The following is an 18,251-nucleotide window of genomic DNA, read 5'->3' as shown; positions in this document are numbered from 1 at the left end:
TTTACAGTATAACACAAATGTTGATTTATGTGTTTACATAGATGAACATGGCCACAGTGTAAATACACAGTACAGTTACGATCTTATTGCCACATTATATTATTCTGATAACATAATATCGTTGCCTTCAGTGATTTCCTGAAGATAACTACCAAAAAAATAACACAACTGGAATTACATCAGTTGCTATCGTTAATCTCATATGAAGTAAGAGATCCCGATGACACACGATGACGTTTGCAGGTGTTGTAGTGCTGTCCTATTTCTTTGGGGTAAATTTTGAACCAAGGGGAAGGGCTACAAAAATAGAATTGGGATTGGGCCTAAATAACTGTGCAAATTGAGGTCATTAAATATATTTGTTGTATTTTTTTTTGTTGTGTTTGCATCATTACCTGATTTGCATAATTCATATAATGAATCACATTAAACAATGCAGACAGTGAATGCAAATAATTAACACTAGCACCAGGTGTATCATTATTCTGCTATTCTTTATCACGGCGTTGCTTTCTGATCAAAGCCTAAGTCTGTGTGAAAGTGATTTAATGGATGAACCCCAGTGGTTTTGACCTTCAGTCTCTCTCCTCAGGTGTTTCCTTCTTGTAAGTGTTTAACTAATTAAACAAATTAATTGCTACCTTTATGAGACAAATTAAGACTGCCCTTGCTTATCCAGTTGAGGTCATTAAAATGAGCCTTCAAAAGTGTTCTTCGGGCAGAATCCTTGAGAAACGAACACAGCTGCTTGTAAACAGACCTGTCATACAAATACTTTGTTATTGCAGCCTTTCAGCGTAAACTATTTGTAGGGTGACTTCAAGGGCATTTTGTCCAAGGACACATTGGAGACAGTTTCCCTCCATTTCTGGATGAGAAAATCATTGCACAGATTCAAAATACAAATAACAACAGGTCAAACAATAGGTTTCCTGTGGATCTTTACAAAGTCTTAAAATGTGTTGCATTTGAGTTTTCAAATTTAAGGCTGTAAAAGTAATTTACTTACATTTTAGATACTTTGGGCGAAATAAGGCTTTAGGGCTCTAATTTGACGGTCCATGCGCAAAGCGCAAAACGCAGGGCGCAAACACTTTCAGGGCGTGTCAGGACGCGTTTTTGCTAATTTAAGGACGGGAAATCTGCCTTGCGCCAAGGCGCATGGTCTAAAAGGGTTGAGCTTATTTTCTTAATGAGTTATAGGTGTGTTTTGAGAATAAACCAATTAGAGTCTCATCTCCCATTCCCTTTAAGAGTCAGCTGCATCGCGCCAAGTGCGTATTCGCTATTTACAGGACGCAAAGTAAGTCTAAGTGGAAAAAATTTGCATTTCACAAGCAAAAAGTTAACAGTTGACAGTTTTTTAACAGAAAACTGTTAAACAGAGCATCTATTGCGTGAGAATGAGAGATAAATGATCTACTTTCACTTTCGCTCTTGGATAGGGAAACCTTTACGCACAGACATCAATTAGCCTATAAATAATTAATTTCATTTGTTAAGCGCAAAGATTAGTTTCAAAATTATTTCTAAATTCAGTTCTAATTTCTAGCAAACGAATAAATGAACAATAATGACAAAGTGTGGTCAAGAGTTATTTCCAAATACACCTACCATGCCCCATATGGTCTTAAACCTGACAGGTGGGCAAATCTAAGCTTGTTTTTAATAAAACAAATATAAATATGGATATAATAAATAATACTGCTAATAATAATAACATTATACAAAAGCAAATTGTTATGAATGAACTGAAAAAGCCTCCCGAGATGAAGAAGGCATAAAAGCAGTGATTTTTCATATTTATGTAGGCTAGAAAATAATATGTTTTGTAATATTTTAATCCTTTATATTTATATCCTAAATCCATTCCTTTTATATCCTATATATATCCTTAATATTTAATTTTTTTCATATGTAAAAATATTTACCTATTGCTCTCTTGTGCGTATTAAGCAGTGCGTAAGCGAGGCGCAACTCTGCGCCGGAGTTTAGACCGGGTTAATTTTGGTCTAATGAAAAATCTATTATAGTTTCTTAAAATAGCGACGCGACAGCGGTCCGCCTCAGAACGCCTTCTTTTTTAGAACAGAACGCCTATGGGCGCACAAATGAGCGCTAATGCATTTGCTATTTAAACAGCGTAGCGCAACGCCTCAAAACGACTCTTGCGCCAAGCTGAAACTACCAAAAGACTACTGCGCCGCGTCTTGCGCCACACTGCGCCGGGTGTATGATAGGGCCCTTAATCTAATTAGCTAATTGAGGGCAGCACGGTGGCGCAGTGGGTACCACAATCACCTTACAGCAAGAAGGATGCTGGTTTGAGCCCGGCTGGGTCAGTTAGTGTTTCTGTGTGGAGTTAGCATGTTCTCTCTGTGATTGCGTGGGTTTTCTTTGGGTGCTCCGGTTTCCCCCACAAGTCCAAAGACATGCGGTACAGGTGAGTTAAGTAAGCTAAAATGACAGAATGAGTTGTCATTTCACAGGACAATGGTGCTACATAATTAATCATAAATACAAACACAACACTGGACATACGGGCTATTTAAAAAACCAAAAAAATTTTGTTAAAAATAGATAAATGAATGAGAACCCAGTCTGAACAAGCAGAGTTTCCTTATGGAGATGTGTTGGTTAGTCTGCAGTCATACAGCGTCTTCAAAAAAATTAAGATAAAGATGTCCTATCTATAATGTGCTTTTAGGAGCTGGGAGTGGCTAGGTGGAGATGGCTAAACAAAGCATTCAAATGAAGTAGATATTGGTTGATGAAAAACTTACCAAGCCACTGACCACACAAACTCATCAACAAAAGAGTTTCTTTGGCCTGAAAGTATCACCCAATGTCAATATCACTGAAACTAGATTATATAAATGTATTATTTAAAACAAAAATATATAACTTCTCAGTTATATATAGATTATTGTTCATTTGGAACTAGATTATATAGATTTATATTTCCACTCTATGCATAACTAACATTTTAGAGGTATTTAATACGGTGGCCAGGAAATGCAAAACAACATTACAAAGTGTGAAACACTTTTACATAGCTCAAGACAAATTTACATTTTGGAAAACATTTTTACCTATCATTAGACACAATTATATAGGAAAAACGATTTTACCAAGCATGAAACAAATTTCCATTTTAGAAAAACAAAATAACAAGGCACAAAACACTTATACCACTCCCGAAACAAATTTACAATGACAGATTCTTTATGGTAAGGGAATGTACCACACGTGATTCTGCAAACTTGAATATTTTACATCTGGAAAGGGGCACCAGTTAACACAGTCACCAGTTAAACCGTAACACCGGCTTCATTCAGTTCACTTTTAAGAGTCCTCAAGTAGATGTTTACACAGTGTAGAGTTGATATCATGTCCACGATTACAGCGTACGAGTGGCCCTTGTTAAAATATTAAACACATTGATGCAGTATGTCTGGTGTTTCCGTCTGGTTTGTGTCCTTTAGAAACTCTGAATATCAACCACTTGTAAAGCAAAACTGCGTTAAGCTGCTCATGTGTTTGCCACTAAATGGACAAAACATCCCTCGACTGCAGTTTATGTTCAGTCACCATAAACTTTATTTACGCCATGTACTCCATAACACGAATTTACCCTGCTCACCACCAACGACAACAACGCCTTTCACCGTGTCACTTCCGGTGTGTGGTACATTCCCTTTCCGTAAAGAATCTGTCACTTTAAATTTGTTTTTGGGACAGGTAAAAGTGTTTTGCGTCTTGTTAATTTTTTTTCTAAAATCTAAATTTGTTTCGTCCTTGGTAATTTCATTTTTCTTATGTAACTGTGTCCTATGATAGGTACAAATGTTTTCCAAAATGTACATTTGACTTGAGCTTCGTAGAAGTGTTTTACACTTTGTAATGTTGTTTTGCACTTCTCAGCCACTGTAATTTAAGATTGAAACTAGCAGCGCAACATTATGGTACATTTATAGTAAACATCATTTTCTTTATTGATTCCTTGTGGGATGTAGTTTAAATAAAGTGTTAGATGCATAAAAATGAAATTTGCATACATTTAATTGTGCATTTATTTTTTAATAATAAATCTATTTATAAATCTAGAAGTCAATTCAATGTAGTGCATATTTAACTAAATGTATGTCACTGTTGTGAACTGAGCAGTGCATAAATGATTAATACTCATGCACAAAAACACACTCAGCAATATAGCTTTTAATTATTATTAACAATCTGTTCAGTCACACTTTATTTTAATGCACATTTCTCACTATTAAAAACCTAATTATCTATTATATTTCCTGCAATAAACTCCTAATGCGCTGTTATTTAATAGATATTATGGTAGTAGTTAGATTTAGGTAGATTTAGGTATTTAGGTTATTTTCTGAATAATAGGCAGGCAATAAGCCACTAGATAATAGTGAGAAATGGTACTTAAACAAAAGTTTCACCAAATCTTCAAAAATATTGAGATATAAATTTTGGTGTATTTGATATTTAATATTTTTGTATTAAAAGATGAAAACAACTGAAAACTAGATGATTGAAGAACAAATTGCATAAAAATTGTCTACATAAAAGATTCATATAACTCAATGTACGATTTATCTGCAATTATATATAAAGTTTGCTAGCAATTTATAAATAAAACAGATTTAAAGTTAATCCTAAACCAGTATTTTTATCAGCGCATGATGTGTCATGAATGTGTGGGATGAATGGCTGGATGCAGGCAAAAGTCATGAGATCAGGCTGTGTCTGTGGCTGACTGATTATCCTGTCAGCCTGATAATGTTCACCTATCATGTTTGCATTGGCCTGAATGCATCAAACTGGTGGAAAGGGATGGACTAATTACATAGTAAACAGCTCACTCACACTGATAGCTCCATTTTTTTGTCACATCCAAGTCCAAATGAACTTGAAGTGAGCCGTTTTTTGCGAGCGCTCAGTTAAATTAAATCTACACCCCCATGTCTGCGACCTTCATTACAGCTGCAGTGTTTACTGAGGATTTAATGGCCAGACGAGGAGGTGATGATAAATAATGGACAAGCAACCGCCATTTGTAATAAACTAAAGAGAAATTAAAGAAGCTTGGTGAAATGTTGTAAAAAATGTGTGCAGCTCACACTCTGTGAAGTTTCAGGGGTGACAATAGAATTTAAATGTAAGTGTGTGTTTAAAAAAACATGACTTTCTTAGGATATAGAAAATAACATTCAGTTATCTTGTGTGTTTGGTATCCACTACACTACCTGACAAAAGTCTTGTCATCGATCCCAGCCTTGTCATCGATCCCAGATCCCAACAAATAATAACTTGACTTCTAGTTAATCATTTGGAAAAGTGGCAGAAGAAAAATTCATGGTTTAGAATTATATTCAGTATGGGAGCATGCAATAGATCTGCAGAGTGGATGGTATCATCAATAGCCTGAGGTATCAAGACATTTGTGCTGCCCATTACATTACAAACCACATGAGGGGGCAAATTCTTCAGCAGGATAACGCTCCTTCTCATACTTCAGCGTCCAGATCAAAGTTCCTGAAAGCAAAGAAGGTCAAGGTGCTCCAGAATTGGCCAGCCCAGTCACCAGACATGAACATGTCTGGGGTAAGATGAAGAAGGAGGCATTGAAAACGAATCCAATGAATCTTGATGAACTCTGGAAGTTCTGCAAGAACACTTTTTTTGCTGTTCCAGATGACTTTATTAAGTTATTTGAGTCATTGCAAAGATGTATAGATGCAGTTCTCCAAGCTCATGGAGTCATACATAATATTAATTATTTTTCCACCGACTTTATATTCTATACTGTACATTGTTTCTGTTAAGTGACAAGACATTTGTCTAAACAAATCACCCTTTCTGTCCTAATTAAATAATTTAAAATCAAGGCATGATCATATTTCATTCTTGTAAAATAAGCGTAATCTGAAGACCTTTATCTTTTATAAGCTGCTTCTGATGCCAAATGATCAACTTGAAGTTAAGTTATTATATGTTGCTCTTAAAGCTTGGATAGGCAACAAGACTTTTTTGTTCGGTAGTGTATTTTTGAACCCTTGTTGGTTTGCAGTTTGAACTAAACCAAAGATGACAGAGGTGTCGTGTTTTGTTTATGCTTTACAGGCTGCTTCACAGAGAGTGCAGAGTTGCCAGGTCCACTTATTATAAGCATCCCTGGGGTTTTAATTTAAGCTATTGGCTCATACATTAATCGAGTTTATGGAGTTATTAGAATGGGCAGATGTGAGTGGTGAGATTTTGAAATTATATTTAATGTAAAGCATTTAAGAATTAAAATCGGCTAGTTCTTATTAGTTTTTTGGGTTGAGGCTTGTACGTTTTTCAATGTGATTTCCTGCTCCACACAGTTGGTTAGTATTGCATATAAACAAAAGCGAAAACCATATCTGATGTGCATCAAATTAAGTTACCTGTAAATATTTATTAAAAAATATGCCATAAAGGTGTATATCATTAAATTTGGAGGCATTAAACTGAGTAACAGTATCATGGTTTTATTTTCAACAAAGTTTGTAGATTTTATTTTTGGTTTATTATTGACTTCTTGTTCTTTTTTCAAGCAAGATCTGACAAAACATGTCAAGGCTTGTACCTTTTTCACTGTGATTTCTTGCTATGTGTGGTGGTTATTACTGTGCACAAACAAAAAAGGGACACAGTTCTGATGTATGTTAAGAAATCTTTGGCCCTTATCATATACCTGAGTCTTGGTAATCTGGTCTGACAAGGAAGTGTGTTAGGGCACATTACTATTTCGAGGTATTGCACCAACAATCAATAGCAGAGTGTTTTTTTTATTTATTGAAAAAGCACATAAGTGAAATGCCACAGCAAGAAGGTTGCTGGTTTGAGCCCCGGCTGGGGCAGTAGATATTTCTGTGTGGAGTTTGCATGTTCTTTTTATGTTTGCGTGGGTTTACTCCGGGTGCTCTGGTTTCCCCCACATTCCAAAGGCATGCAGTATAGATGCATTGGTTAAGCTAAATTGTCTGTAGTGTATGTGTGTGAATGTGAGAGTGAATGGGTGTTTTCCAGTACTAGTTTGCATCCGCTGTGTAAAACATATGCTGGATAAGATGGCAGTTAATTCCACTATGGCAACCCCTAATAAATAACGGGACTAAGCCGAAGGAAAATGAATAAATAAGTGAAATGCGCCTATAGGAGGGTCCACAGCATGTTGCTCATTACACACACAAAGATGCAAAGCAGCACACAAATTTCTTTAATTAAATAAAAAACTCCTTCATATTATAACGAATAGTTAATATATGTGTCAAAATTAGCCCGCCTACTTGTTTGCAGCAATAATGGATGACATTGGCTAATTGTAGATCTGTTTCCTTGCTAATGACTTATTTAGATTTTCCATTTACAAAGAAAATAACAAATCTGCCATGGCTTGACTGCAACACACTCTTAAAGGGAATGGGAGATAAGACTCTGATTGGTTTAATGGAAATTGCAGCTAAACACACCTCATTAAGAGAACAACAACAACCATTTTATATCATGCGCTCCTCACTGACCATTTTTACCATTCTGAATCTAGAATAGGAAAGTGGATTAAAGAAATGGCATCACATATGTCAATGGAAAAGATCATGTACATTGTCACAAAGAAACAAAATGTGTATGAAGGTATATGGAGACCTTTTAATAACTTCCTAAAGTACAATGTAAATGTTGACAGTCTACTACAACAAGAGTATCATGGTCTAAACAGACACAGGAAACACTCTCTGCCTGATTTAAACATATCCCCTTTATATATATATATATATATATATATATATATATATATATATATATATATATATATATATATATATATATATATATATATATATATATATATATATATATATATATATATATATAAATTTATTTGTTTGTTTGTTTGTTTATAAATTTTTATTTTATTTATTTTATTTTATTTTTTTAGGGGAATGGGTTGTTGGGAGGGAGAATGGGGGTAAAAAGTTTGCTGTGCCTTCATGATTTTTATTCTGTAATTCTGTAATCTGTTGTGATATGCAAATAAAAAAAGTAATAAATATATTGTACAAAAAAAAATTGTGGATGCCCATATGCCCTAAGTGCCCCAGCACAGTGCGCTTTAGACGATGCACTTAATCATTAAAATAGAGCCCATAATAGTCACATTTGATTAATTCAATTTAATTTCTTCTTCAGAAACAAACACTATAAGTAATTAAGCATAAAGTATTTTATATGCACTGACATTGGCTCCATCAGTAGTGATAGTTGAAGTGATTTAAGATGGAACCTGTGTTTTATTTTTGTCTGTTTTGTCATTTAGGTGTTGTGTATGGCTATAAAGGTCTGCTGCTGCTTCTGGGTATTTTCCTGGCATATGAAACCAAGTCTGTGTCCACTGAAAAAATTAACGATCATCGAGCTGTTGGGATGGCCATCTACAACGTCTCGGTGAGTCTGTTCGTCTTTTTAAACTTTACCCTGCGGATTTTTAAAGAGCACCTTGGGTGACATTTGAAATGTCAGTTGTCACCCAAGTATTGTCCAATTAAAAGGTAGAATCGTTGGACTGACGTGACTGAAATAGCACCGCAGAGTGGTTTATTTTTTTTTCCGTTGCTCAAGTTTAGCTGGGAGTTGGCGTGTGAATTGGACGCAGCGTCCGTCTGGAGCTGTTGTGTGTCACAACACAATCATAAGCAGGAAGAACATGCCTAAAGCTCTTCAGAAAGGCTCTGGTAGATTTGATGGAAGTGAAGTGTCTGAGCCTGCCATCTCGAATGCTGTCAAGGGATGCAGAGATTTCCAGAGGACAGGGAATGGGGAGGGGGTTGGGGAAGAGCTTCTCCTCATCACCGAGAATAAGCTTACATGTCAGCTTGACAGGACTGGAGCTCAAATCTCAAGTAAAGTGGTCCCTCAGTATTGTTGAAAGTTGTTTGTTTTTGCTCATCGTCATCTCATCTGTTCCACTTTAGAATTTCATCGGCTTACGAGTCAAGAAATCAACACATGGTGCGCTGATAACACACTCGATATGTAGAGTAAATACACCGCGTTCACCATAAAGGCGTCTGGCCTGTTTTCTATGGCGTAACGTGATTGGAAGTGAAGCACAAAGCTTTTGTCAATCAGCTATTTCATTGTAGGCTTTTAATTTAAAGCAGTGTGTTTCTCTTCATCTCGGCCTCCGAGGATTAACCATTATGCTCTGAACCCAATTTAAGCTCAAATTGAGGGAGAGACTTTAGATCAGCAAGGGGCCAAATTTTGCATTTTAATCTTTTCTCTCTCACTCTCTTCTTTCCGAGTCGCAGACTGACTCCTGGCCCTCAGCAAATGCCCATTCTGCGAAAGAAATGATTTCAGATGCCATCTGCCATGTCATTACGAACTCCATCGCTTTTTAGAATTTCAGCTGTTCTGAGGATAATAATAAAGGCAATCAGAGACCACCTGTTCTCAGGAAACTGATAAGATTTATTGAATTCACAATTCGCGGACTTCTTTGACACTTAACTCAAGAATAGAATAAACTGAGCTAATGATTTTTTTGTTAGTATGTTTTCTGATTTAGTCTTACTGTTACACAATTTACTGTTGTGTGTTGCTCAACATACTGACATCACCAACTGTTGGCATGCACCATACACCCCTTTTACTAGCTTCTTTAAGGGATGCATCGGGGGAAAATTTAAATCTGTTTGAACTTAGACAAAAACTAAATCCAAAAGTTCTGTGTACTAATTACTTGTTATTTTATTAAATAATATAAAGTAATTTTGTAATACTTTTTCAAATTTAACTCAATAGCTGCATCCCAAATGGCACATTATACACTACTGTATGTACTTATGCACTTGCACACTCAACAGCATGGTATATGTATGTTGTGTCGTTCCAAAAAGAGCACTAATGGGTTTTTTTCTAAGCGGAAATTTAAACCGTTTCTCTGATTTACATTTGACGGTTGCCAAAATAGTGAAATATATGACCAAACTAACAAATATTGTCTGCCATGAGTATAACCTAATTCACCATTAGGAGGCAGTATAATCATTGCTTTCACAATCTAAAATAAATAATGTAACCCAACATGAGCGCCCAAAAGCTCCCCCCCTTCCGCTACGTCAGGGATTCCCAAACTTTTCAGCTCACGACCCCTAAAATAACGATAGCAGAGGCTCGTGACTCCCAAATTCCTTGAAGGCGTTTAAAAATAAAGAAAAATTGTGCACACAACAATAGGGCTATATAAGCACGAGCATATTGACAACATAAAAAAGTGCAACAGTTTAACAACCAAATCATTTTTATAATCATTTATTAAATTGTTTAATTTAAGGTTAACCTCAGCTAAAGAGACTGGTGGACACAATGTTTTCAGTCTATTCTTGGTTTAATTTTGGAGACCACCAATCATACTGTGGATCTTACTCAATGTTCAGTTGTGTGCCTGTATTTATTTTTACTGTATTTGATTGCCATAAAGTTGTTAAAAAGTTTATCGTGGTGCTATAAAATCAAAATGTGCTGCAGCTGATGCTATTGTTGTGTTGTTGATCTAGCGTAAACACACCAATCCTGTGAAACAAAGTAATGGATCATGGTTAAAATATGGTAATTCTAATAATTTAATTTAATTTATTTGACTTTTGGAAATCACCAAGCAACCCCCTGTTATTGTCCCGCGACCCCCTCGGGGGTCCCAACAATCCACACTTTATTTTACCGGTTGAATAAGTGCATCATCCAGGTATTTAAAGTGCACTTTTTTAGTTTTCAGTGTGAACGCACTACTTATTTATACTACAAAATGGCATAGAATATTGCATAAGAATGCTATTTAGGACACACCTAATAAATTCAGTTGTACTGAAAGAAAAAAAACAAGTCATTAAAATAACCACAATTTATTGAAAAATGACATTTTACTGACGAAGAACGAGTCAAGTGGCTTTGTGGGGTATTTTACCAGCATTGCCATGACAGCAGAATAGCGCTAATAAAAGCAACAAAGACAAGTATACTACATTAAAACGTCTTTTCGCCATGCTGTTTGAGAGGAGTTAGCTTTTCTGCAGAGCATGCATAGGCTTTTTTTTAGCTGATAGTTGCAACACAGGTATATTGTGAAAACGTACGCCCCTATACGTTTCTGGAGAGCACAAATTATGTAGCTAGAGCTACGTATGGCTCCATTAGTCTTTAAAACCAAAGTGGGGTGGTATGATGCTGCTGATACTTCCAGCTGACCCATTACCTTAGTGTGGACGGCTTTTCCACTGTAGCTCGCCATGTATGTCACTTGAAACGCAGAGAGGAGTTGACTGCGATGACAATGTTGGGGTCTGGTGAAAAACAGTTCCAGAAAGCGGGTAAAACAAAAGGCAAAAAATAAAATAAACAAGTAAATAACAGGGTGAGAACGTGGTAAGATCTAAAAACATGGTAAAAATCAGGCAGCCATGAGGGCTTTCCCTTTTATTTTTTTGGATTGCTTTTTAAAATTGTCGCTTAGGTTTAGGTAAGGGGGTGGGTGAGGGGATCGTTCAGTCAGTCAGTTAACAACAGCCTCTGGTGGATTACGTGAGAACAGCAGGCGCGAAAAAATCTGAGATCTGAGCAGGCGTGAAATCTGAGATCTCAAAGCATACACAGCAGCCTCTGGTGGATTTGGTAAAATAAAAACTGCACAAAAACATCTTGGGATGTATTTCGTGATCTACAGAAATGTATATATAGGGGTACATCTCAATAATGAGCCTGGCTTGCATATTATTGAACGTTTTTCTCTTTTAGCTGAAAATTTTACATTTGGTGCTTTCTAGTTTCTGTGTGTCATAAACATTTTGGATGTTTTTAATAGCCTCATATTCTTACATGACTTACATAATGCATTTAATGTCGAGCAAGCAAAACGCATTGAGAGATTGATAGAGACTCTGTATTTGTGTGGAGCAATCACAGTGATTGTTATTATAAAATTTTACTTTACTTTTATTATTATATTCTTTTATTGTCATTACTTTTTGAGGGCAACTAAAAACATGTGACTAAGGGTGTCACAATCCTCCAAATCCTCGATTCGATTACATTTTCGATTCTAAAGTCACGATTCGATTCTATTTTCGATTATGAATAATTAATTAATTAATGACCAATTAATTATTTGTAGCCTGCCGTTTAAACTACCTGACCTGCATGGTCTTTGTTTTACCCATAAACAAATCATACAGTAAATGAATAAAGGCAAGATACACACATAATTACCACCTGTCAATCACTTTTTCTGCGGGACTCGTAAATAGGCAGTGATCTGTGTCGTTATAATGGCGTCGGTAAAAAAAGACGCACAACCAACAGGAACCAGCCAACAGTATCTGAGGTGTGCGCTAAAATGACTAAGTACAAGTGAGTGAAAGATTGAAGCAGTCCTCTGACTGCCTGGACCTGCTGTCTCGAGCGCATGGCTGTGTGTGCGTCTGTGTCTGTGTGGTCACGTGATGTGCATTTTCAGAGGTAGAGAGGAAGGAGGGCTGCTCAGAAATGCTACACGCCACTGTGGATGTCAAATCGTTGTCGTTCTAAAATGCCATTTAAAAATAAAGGCAGTGTAAACAGGGCCTGAGTGTGTACTTTTCGCGAGCGGATTTGCAAGGGGGGGCGGGCAGAGGATCGCGATGCCAGTGTTGTCTATCGGACGAACCGTACGTAATACGTACAAAGCAGAGCTTGCAAAACTGTGTTTTTTTTGTTGACAACACGAACGTTGTCAGCATAACTCACTGGAAATCCAAAATGCTTACACACCGGCGACTTCATTGAAAGAGGAGAGGGTTTAAGTTCTGTCGACGGGTCTCCTGCTTCTGCAGTTTGACAAGCACTTCAACAAGCCTGTTTTTTTCCCGCTTTGGCAAGCCAAGCTGACGTGACATGGGGGCGTGGCAGCATAGACGCTTCTATTTTTTGATTCGATAATCAAAATTGAGCATAAATTTTGATCGATTTCGATTAAAAATCGAAATTGTGACACCCCTACATGTGACCCTGGATCACAAAACCAATCTTGTGTTGCAGGAGTATGTTTGTGGGAGTGGGAGTACCTAGAAATGCATCACATGATGGATCATACATTTTTTTAATGTTAAAAATCATTAGAATGTTAAGTGGAGATCATGTACGATGAAGATAATTTGTAAATTTCCTAGTGTAAATGTATAAAAACTCAATGTTTTATTAGTAATATACATTTCTACGAATTTTATTTGAACAACTTTAAAGGTGATTTTCTCGAAATAGTTTTTTTTTGCACCATCAGATTTCCAAACGGTCGAATCTCTGCTAAATATTGTCCTATCTTAACCCCGTACATCAATAAAAAGCTTATTTGAGCTCAACCATTATAAGTGGTTTTGTGGTCCTGAGTCACATAATATCTGTAAACAAATATGTGCGCAACTTATTTTGTAGAAAATAGATAAAGTGATATGAGTTTTGGTTTTACAGGAAAAGTGCTGGTTTTGCAGGAATAGTGCACCTAAAAATAACACAGATGAAATAAACAGTGACTGACTTTTTACTTTTTACTGACTTACACTCAAATAATTTTTTTCTAACTAGAAGCTAGAATATTTTATGGGATTTCATTTCCCGCTTCTTAGAATTTGAGGAGTCGTGATCATCATTTATTAAATATATGGGAAAAAAATCTTCAGAGGTTAATTAAAATATCCCCCTTCACATTTCACAGAAGGATTGCCAATCATACGGGCTTGAAGATGTACAGAATTGAAAGTCTGTCATTATTTACTCATCCTCATGTCATCATTTACTCATCCTCATGTTGAGCCATATGACTGCCTTTGTCCTTTGCGTAGGAAAAGCTGTTTTGAAGAATGTCTTGGCTGCTGGCTTCCATTTAATGGCAATGAACGAGAGTTTGCTTACTGCGAGCATTATTCAGAATGGCCATTTTAACACAGCGAGCGTGCAGATTTTCATCCATCAGAACGGCTTTGCTGTGGTGTGATTCAGACGAGCCTCAGGCTATCACTGTTAGTCCAGCTGTAAAACTGCTTTGATTTACAGAGACGTCTGTGCACTTTCTGCCCTGTCCAAATAACTAATGACCCTGCAAAATAAAGATCACCTCTGTTGATGCCATGCAACATTTGCTTTTTGCTAGCCTGGATGAGATTTTTTGTTGTAGTTTTTGTGAGAAATGACTGACTGAAGATCGATATTTATCGACTTAGACTTCTTTCTCTCTCGGTTTCTGTACTCCACTTCTCTGCCTGCAGAAGTTATTCTTTATTTTATGAACATCAGATTAAAAATGATTTTTTAAAACATATCATCAAGCCTTCATCATTAATCAAAAGCCTTTGATGTAAATATTTTATTGATAAGTTTTGTCTCACACCCAGGATTTCATTCATTAAGTATTAAAAACATTTATTTTAAAAATGTAATGTTATGGTAATCTTAGCATAAGCTACAACAGAAATTATTGTATGAAATTTAAGTAAATTTTACTTGAAAATGTTTGCATTTAGCGTTACTTTCAATCATAATATTACATCAAATATGCTATATATATATATATATATATATATATATATATATATATATATATATATATATATATATATATATATATATATATATATATAAAGATATGCAGAATAAATGTAAAAGCATGCTGTAAAAAATTATGTTTGATTTTCCAGAAGGATCATAAAAATATTTTTTTGTCTTGTGTATGCACTGTTTTACTATTGTTATTTTACAAACAGATCTCAAAAGGTCCTCTAGTGACAGACACTACAGGCTATGTTCTTTAGCCTCCTTGTTAGAGCAAATGACACCCATGCAGTAGGACTGGTAGGTTACATGTGGGGGCTCATCCAGGATGGTACAAAGGTTTACGGGGTGAGTGTAGCGGAGGTCAGCTTGTGAAGTCTTATGCAGGTAAACCTCACTCTTCTGACCTCAAAAGGTGCTCTAGCAAAAGATGTTTGATGCCTGATCTTTAGCCTCCTTGTTAGAGCAACTGACTCTCATTCAAATAATCACCCGTTCAATCCCAGCTCAGACTGGGTTGGGTGCAGTAGAACCAGTGGGTTATACACGAGGGGGCTCATCCGGGATGGAGTGAGGTTTAGGGGGGGAGTGCAACGGAGTCAGGTTAGCAAAGTCCCAAGGAAGCTAAAGACCATGGCTTCATCTGTCGCTATAGCAGTAAGGTTTTATATAAGTATATATTTTTAGAGAATTTAACCAAAGAGTGTAAAATTTCTTGGGCGTATTGTAATAAAGTTGTAAATAAAGTTTTTCACATAATCTGACAAAATATTTTGATTGGAAGTGATATTAAATGCAAAGCATTTCAGGTAAAATTGACTTCCTGTAAAAAAAATTGACAATTTTAGAATTGCGTTACTATTAGCACAAACAATTTTCATAGTTTTGGTTTCATCTGTAACACTTTAGATTGGGTCTCAATTCATTTTATTAACAACAGGCTTATTACCTGCCTTTTACTAAGATATTAACTGTTCATTGGTAGTTAATAAGATATGATCTTATTCTACATCTCTAATCCTACCCAAAACCTAAACCCAACTTCTACCTTACTAACTATTAATAAACAGCTAATTAGTAGTTTATTGAGCTAGTAGTGTTAGTTAATGGTTTGTTAATACCTTGAATTGTGACCTAAACTAAAGTGTTACCGTTTCATCAACAATAACAAGTCTATAGTACTATCAAAGCCCAAAAAATGTTTTGTAAGTGCTGTTCCTCTCTTTTTCAGGTGTTGTGTATGATAACAGCTCCTGTCACCATGATTCTGTCCTCGAAGCAGGACGCCTCATTCGCCTTCGCATCTCTGGCCATTATCTTCTCTGTCTACATCACTCTGGTAGTCCTCTTCGTCCCCAAGGTACAACAGAGGATCATCTTCTCAAAACAAGAAGGAGCCGTACTGTAAATATTGCATTAGAGCTATGAATATTAATGCCGAATAACTAGAGCAGCGGAGAGAGTGATCAAAGACGCGTGTTAATGTGTGACATGTGAAGTCTTAAAGTGCGCTGAATGGAGAAGTGCTGTAATCAGTGTCAGTGAAGTGGACAGGTGTTATTACACCTCTCCAGAGAACATGAAAGAGATGACAGTGAAGACGCTAACATCATACAGCCGTTATTAAGAGCACTTACTGTAAATGCATAAAGAAGACATCATTTATCATATTTTTGGAAAAGTCTTTATGATTATTTGCATGTTGTACTTAGAGACAAGTGTTATTTTAATAGTATTATTTTTAATTAATAGTATATTTTTTATTCTGTTGCTATATATTTTGTTGTGTATTTATTTACTACTCTATTCAGGACTGTCAATTGTATTTATTTTCATATTTTTTTACATATAAGTTTGAACTTTTCTGTAATTTTTTTACTTTTGTTTTTTGTTGTTCAATTTTTATGTGTTTTTTTTAATGATTAATTCCTTATAGATTATTTTGAGGGTTGTAAACAATACCAATGGTACCAACATACTTCCTGTTTAACATTTTTAATTTCTATAGCTTCAGAGAATATTAATAAATAATCGTATGATAGCTCTTTTAACATTAAGTTATGATTGAATTGCCTATTGTAACCAGAGCTTGGCATTAACATCTGCCAGCCCGCCAACTTCAGGTAGATTTTAGCTGTGGCGAGGTATACAGACACCCCTACTAGCCATTTTATCTGGTTGAAAATTAATTTTAAAATGACAGAGCTGCTTCGTCTCCCTAAATATTAAAATGTTAGTTCAAGATTGTTTGTCAATATGCACACAAATAAGATCTTAGAACTGAGAAGCAGCACGATTGATAACTTTTAGCAGAGCAAAAAAAAAGCAGGTGAACACGGAATGAGAGAATAATCAGGTGGACTGTGAGTGAGACACAGGCAATTCTTGCTCAATGACGTTGTGAGTTAAGCACAGCTGATGTGAAGCACACAAGTGCTTAAAAGCTCCCGTTTCCTGGCACAAAACAATCTTGTCTGGAAACGCAACTGGTGTGATAATTTTTCTTTTAAATAAATTGTAAAAAAGTGGTGCGCATGCATCCACTGCTGCTTTTAAGAGTTCCAGATTTTTTGTAAGCAACAGTGGTTGCCGCTTTCGCTTTTACCATTCTTTGAACAGATTATTACTGGTCCTAACATTAACAGTGTGCTAGTAATGATCCTTTCACTATCGCACGTAGAATGTTTTTCGCCTGCTTTCTTTTGCTTGCAGTTATTTCTGTTAATATGGTTTAATTATAATCCTTTATAGTAACATTGTTTTAATAGGAGATTAATTCTATGTTTCCTATGTAGTTTCCTAATGATCTGGGACCTTTAGCCTGGACAAACTACTGTGTATAGTTTTAGATAAATGAGAATATTTTTTTTTTAATGTCAATTGTTTTTTAAGAATTTTTTTGTTGAATAAAAAGTGTAGCCTATGTATACAGCTTTATTTAGCATGTTTTGACACATTTTTTTTAATTTTGGGGCAAGGAAATAATTGGTTTAGTGTAGCCTGAAGAAAAAAAAGGTGAATCCTTAGTGTTTAGCCCTAAAAAGTCATGTGAAATAATAAAAAAGTTAAGGAGGCATGTAGACATAACACAATTTAAATCAAGTAGTTTTAGCATCCCAAAGTCAAATTTAAGCATATAAAATATATTTTAACAAATACATTGATTTTATAAAACAAAATTGTGGCTTGTGAAAATGGCAAGTGGCAAGTGAAGTTGGAAAACAATTAGCCACAGTGACTGGTGATAAAAAAAGTTAATTTCAAGCCTTCTTGTAACAGATATGAAATAGTTTAATAACAAGCATGGAATGTTCATGCGCCAATGACCTCACCACATTGAAGTGGTCTATAAAATAAATAATATTTTTATGTACATACATGTACATAATCTAAAGTAGTTTTTTAAGTGTCATATTTACAGAATAACCCTGAATTTCATTTTAATTTGTAAACATTTTTATCAGACACATACCTAGCATACAGACCATACTATTTAACTGAAATATATATATATATATATATAGTAAATCTAGCAAATACAAATAAAGATCTTTTTTCTTATAGTTATATATATCCATTTTATTTCCTTCTTTTGCTTCAGCTTTCTTATTTCAATTTGTTGATCA

General features: G+C 35.5%; 1 protein-coding gene across 8 annotated transcripts in view; it reads left to right on the top strand.

Annotated features, from left to right (window-relative positions):
* Window positions 1–18,251, top strand: part of gabbr1b (gamma-aminobutyric acid (GABA) B receptor, 1b) — a 227,460-nt gene that overhangs the window by 198,258 nt on the left and 10,951 nt on the right. For all 8 annotated transcript variants that reach the window (XR_015516832.1, XR_015516831.1, XM_087295827.1 and 5 more), the window contains 2 exons: window positions 8,363–8,490; window positions 15,857–15,985. Coding sequence is in view for 6 of the 8 variants with exons in the window: in XM_087295827.1 (XP_087151953.1) it covers window positions 8,363–8,490; window positions 15,857–15,985 (257 nt within the window). In the remaining 2 variants the exon portion in view is untranslated. The remainder of the gene's footprint in view (window positions 1–8,362; window positions 8,491–15,856; window positions 15,986–18,251) is intronic.

The sequence above is a fragment of the Danio rerio genome, chromosome 19 (genome assembly GCF_052040795.2).
Source record: "Danio rerio strain M-AB ecotype USA chromosome 19, GRCz13ab, whole genome shotgun sequence".
Classification (NCBI taxonomy): Eukaryota; Metazoa; Chordata; class Actinopteri; order Cypriniformes; family Danionidae; genus Danio; species Danio rerio.
This window is presented reverse-complemented; position numbering and strand designations above follow the sequence as displayed.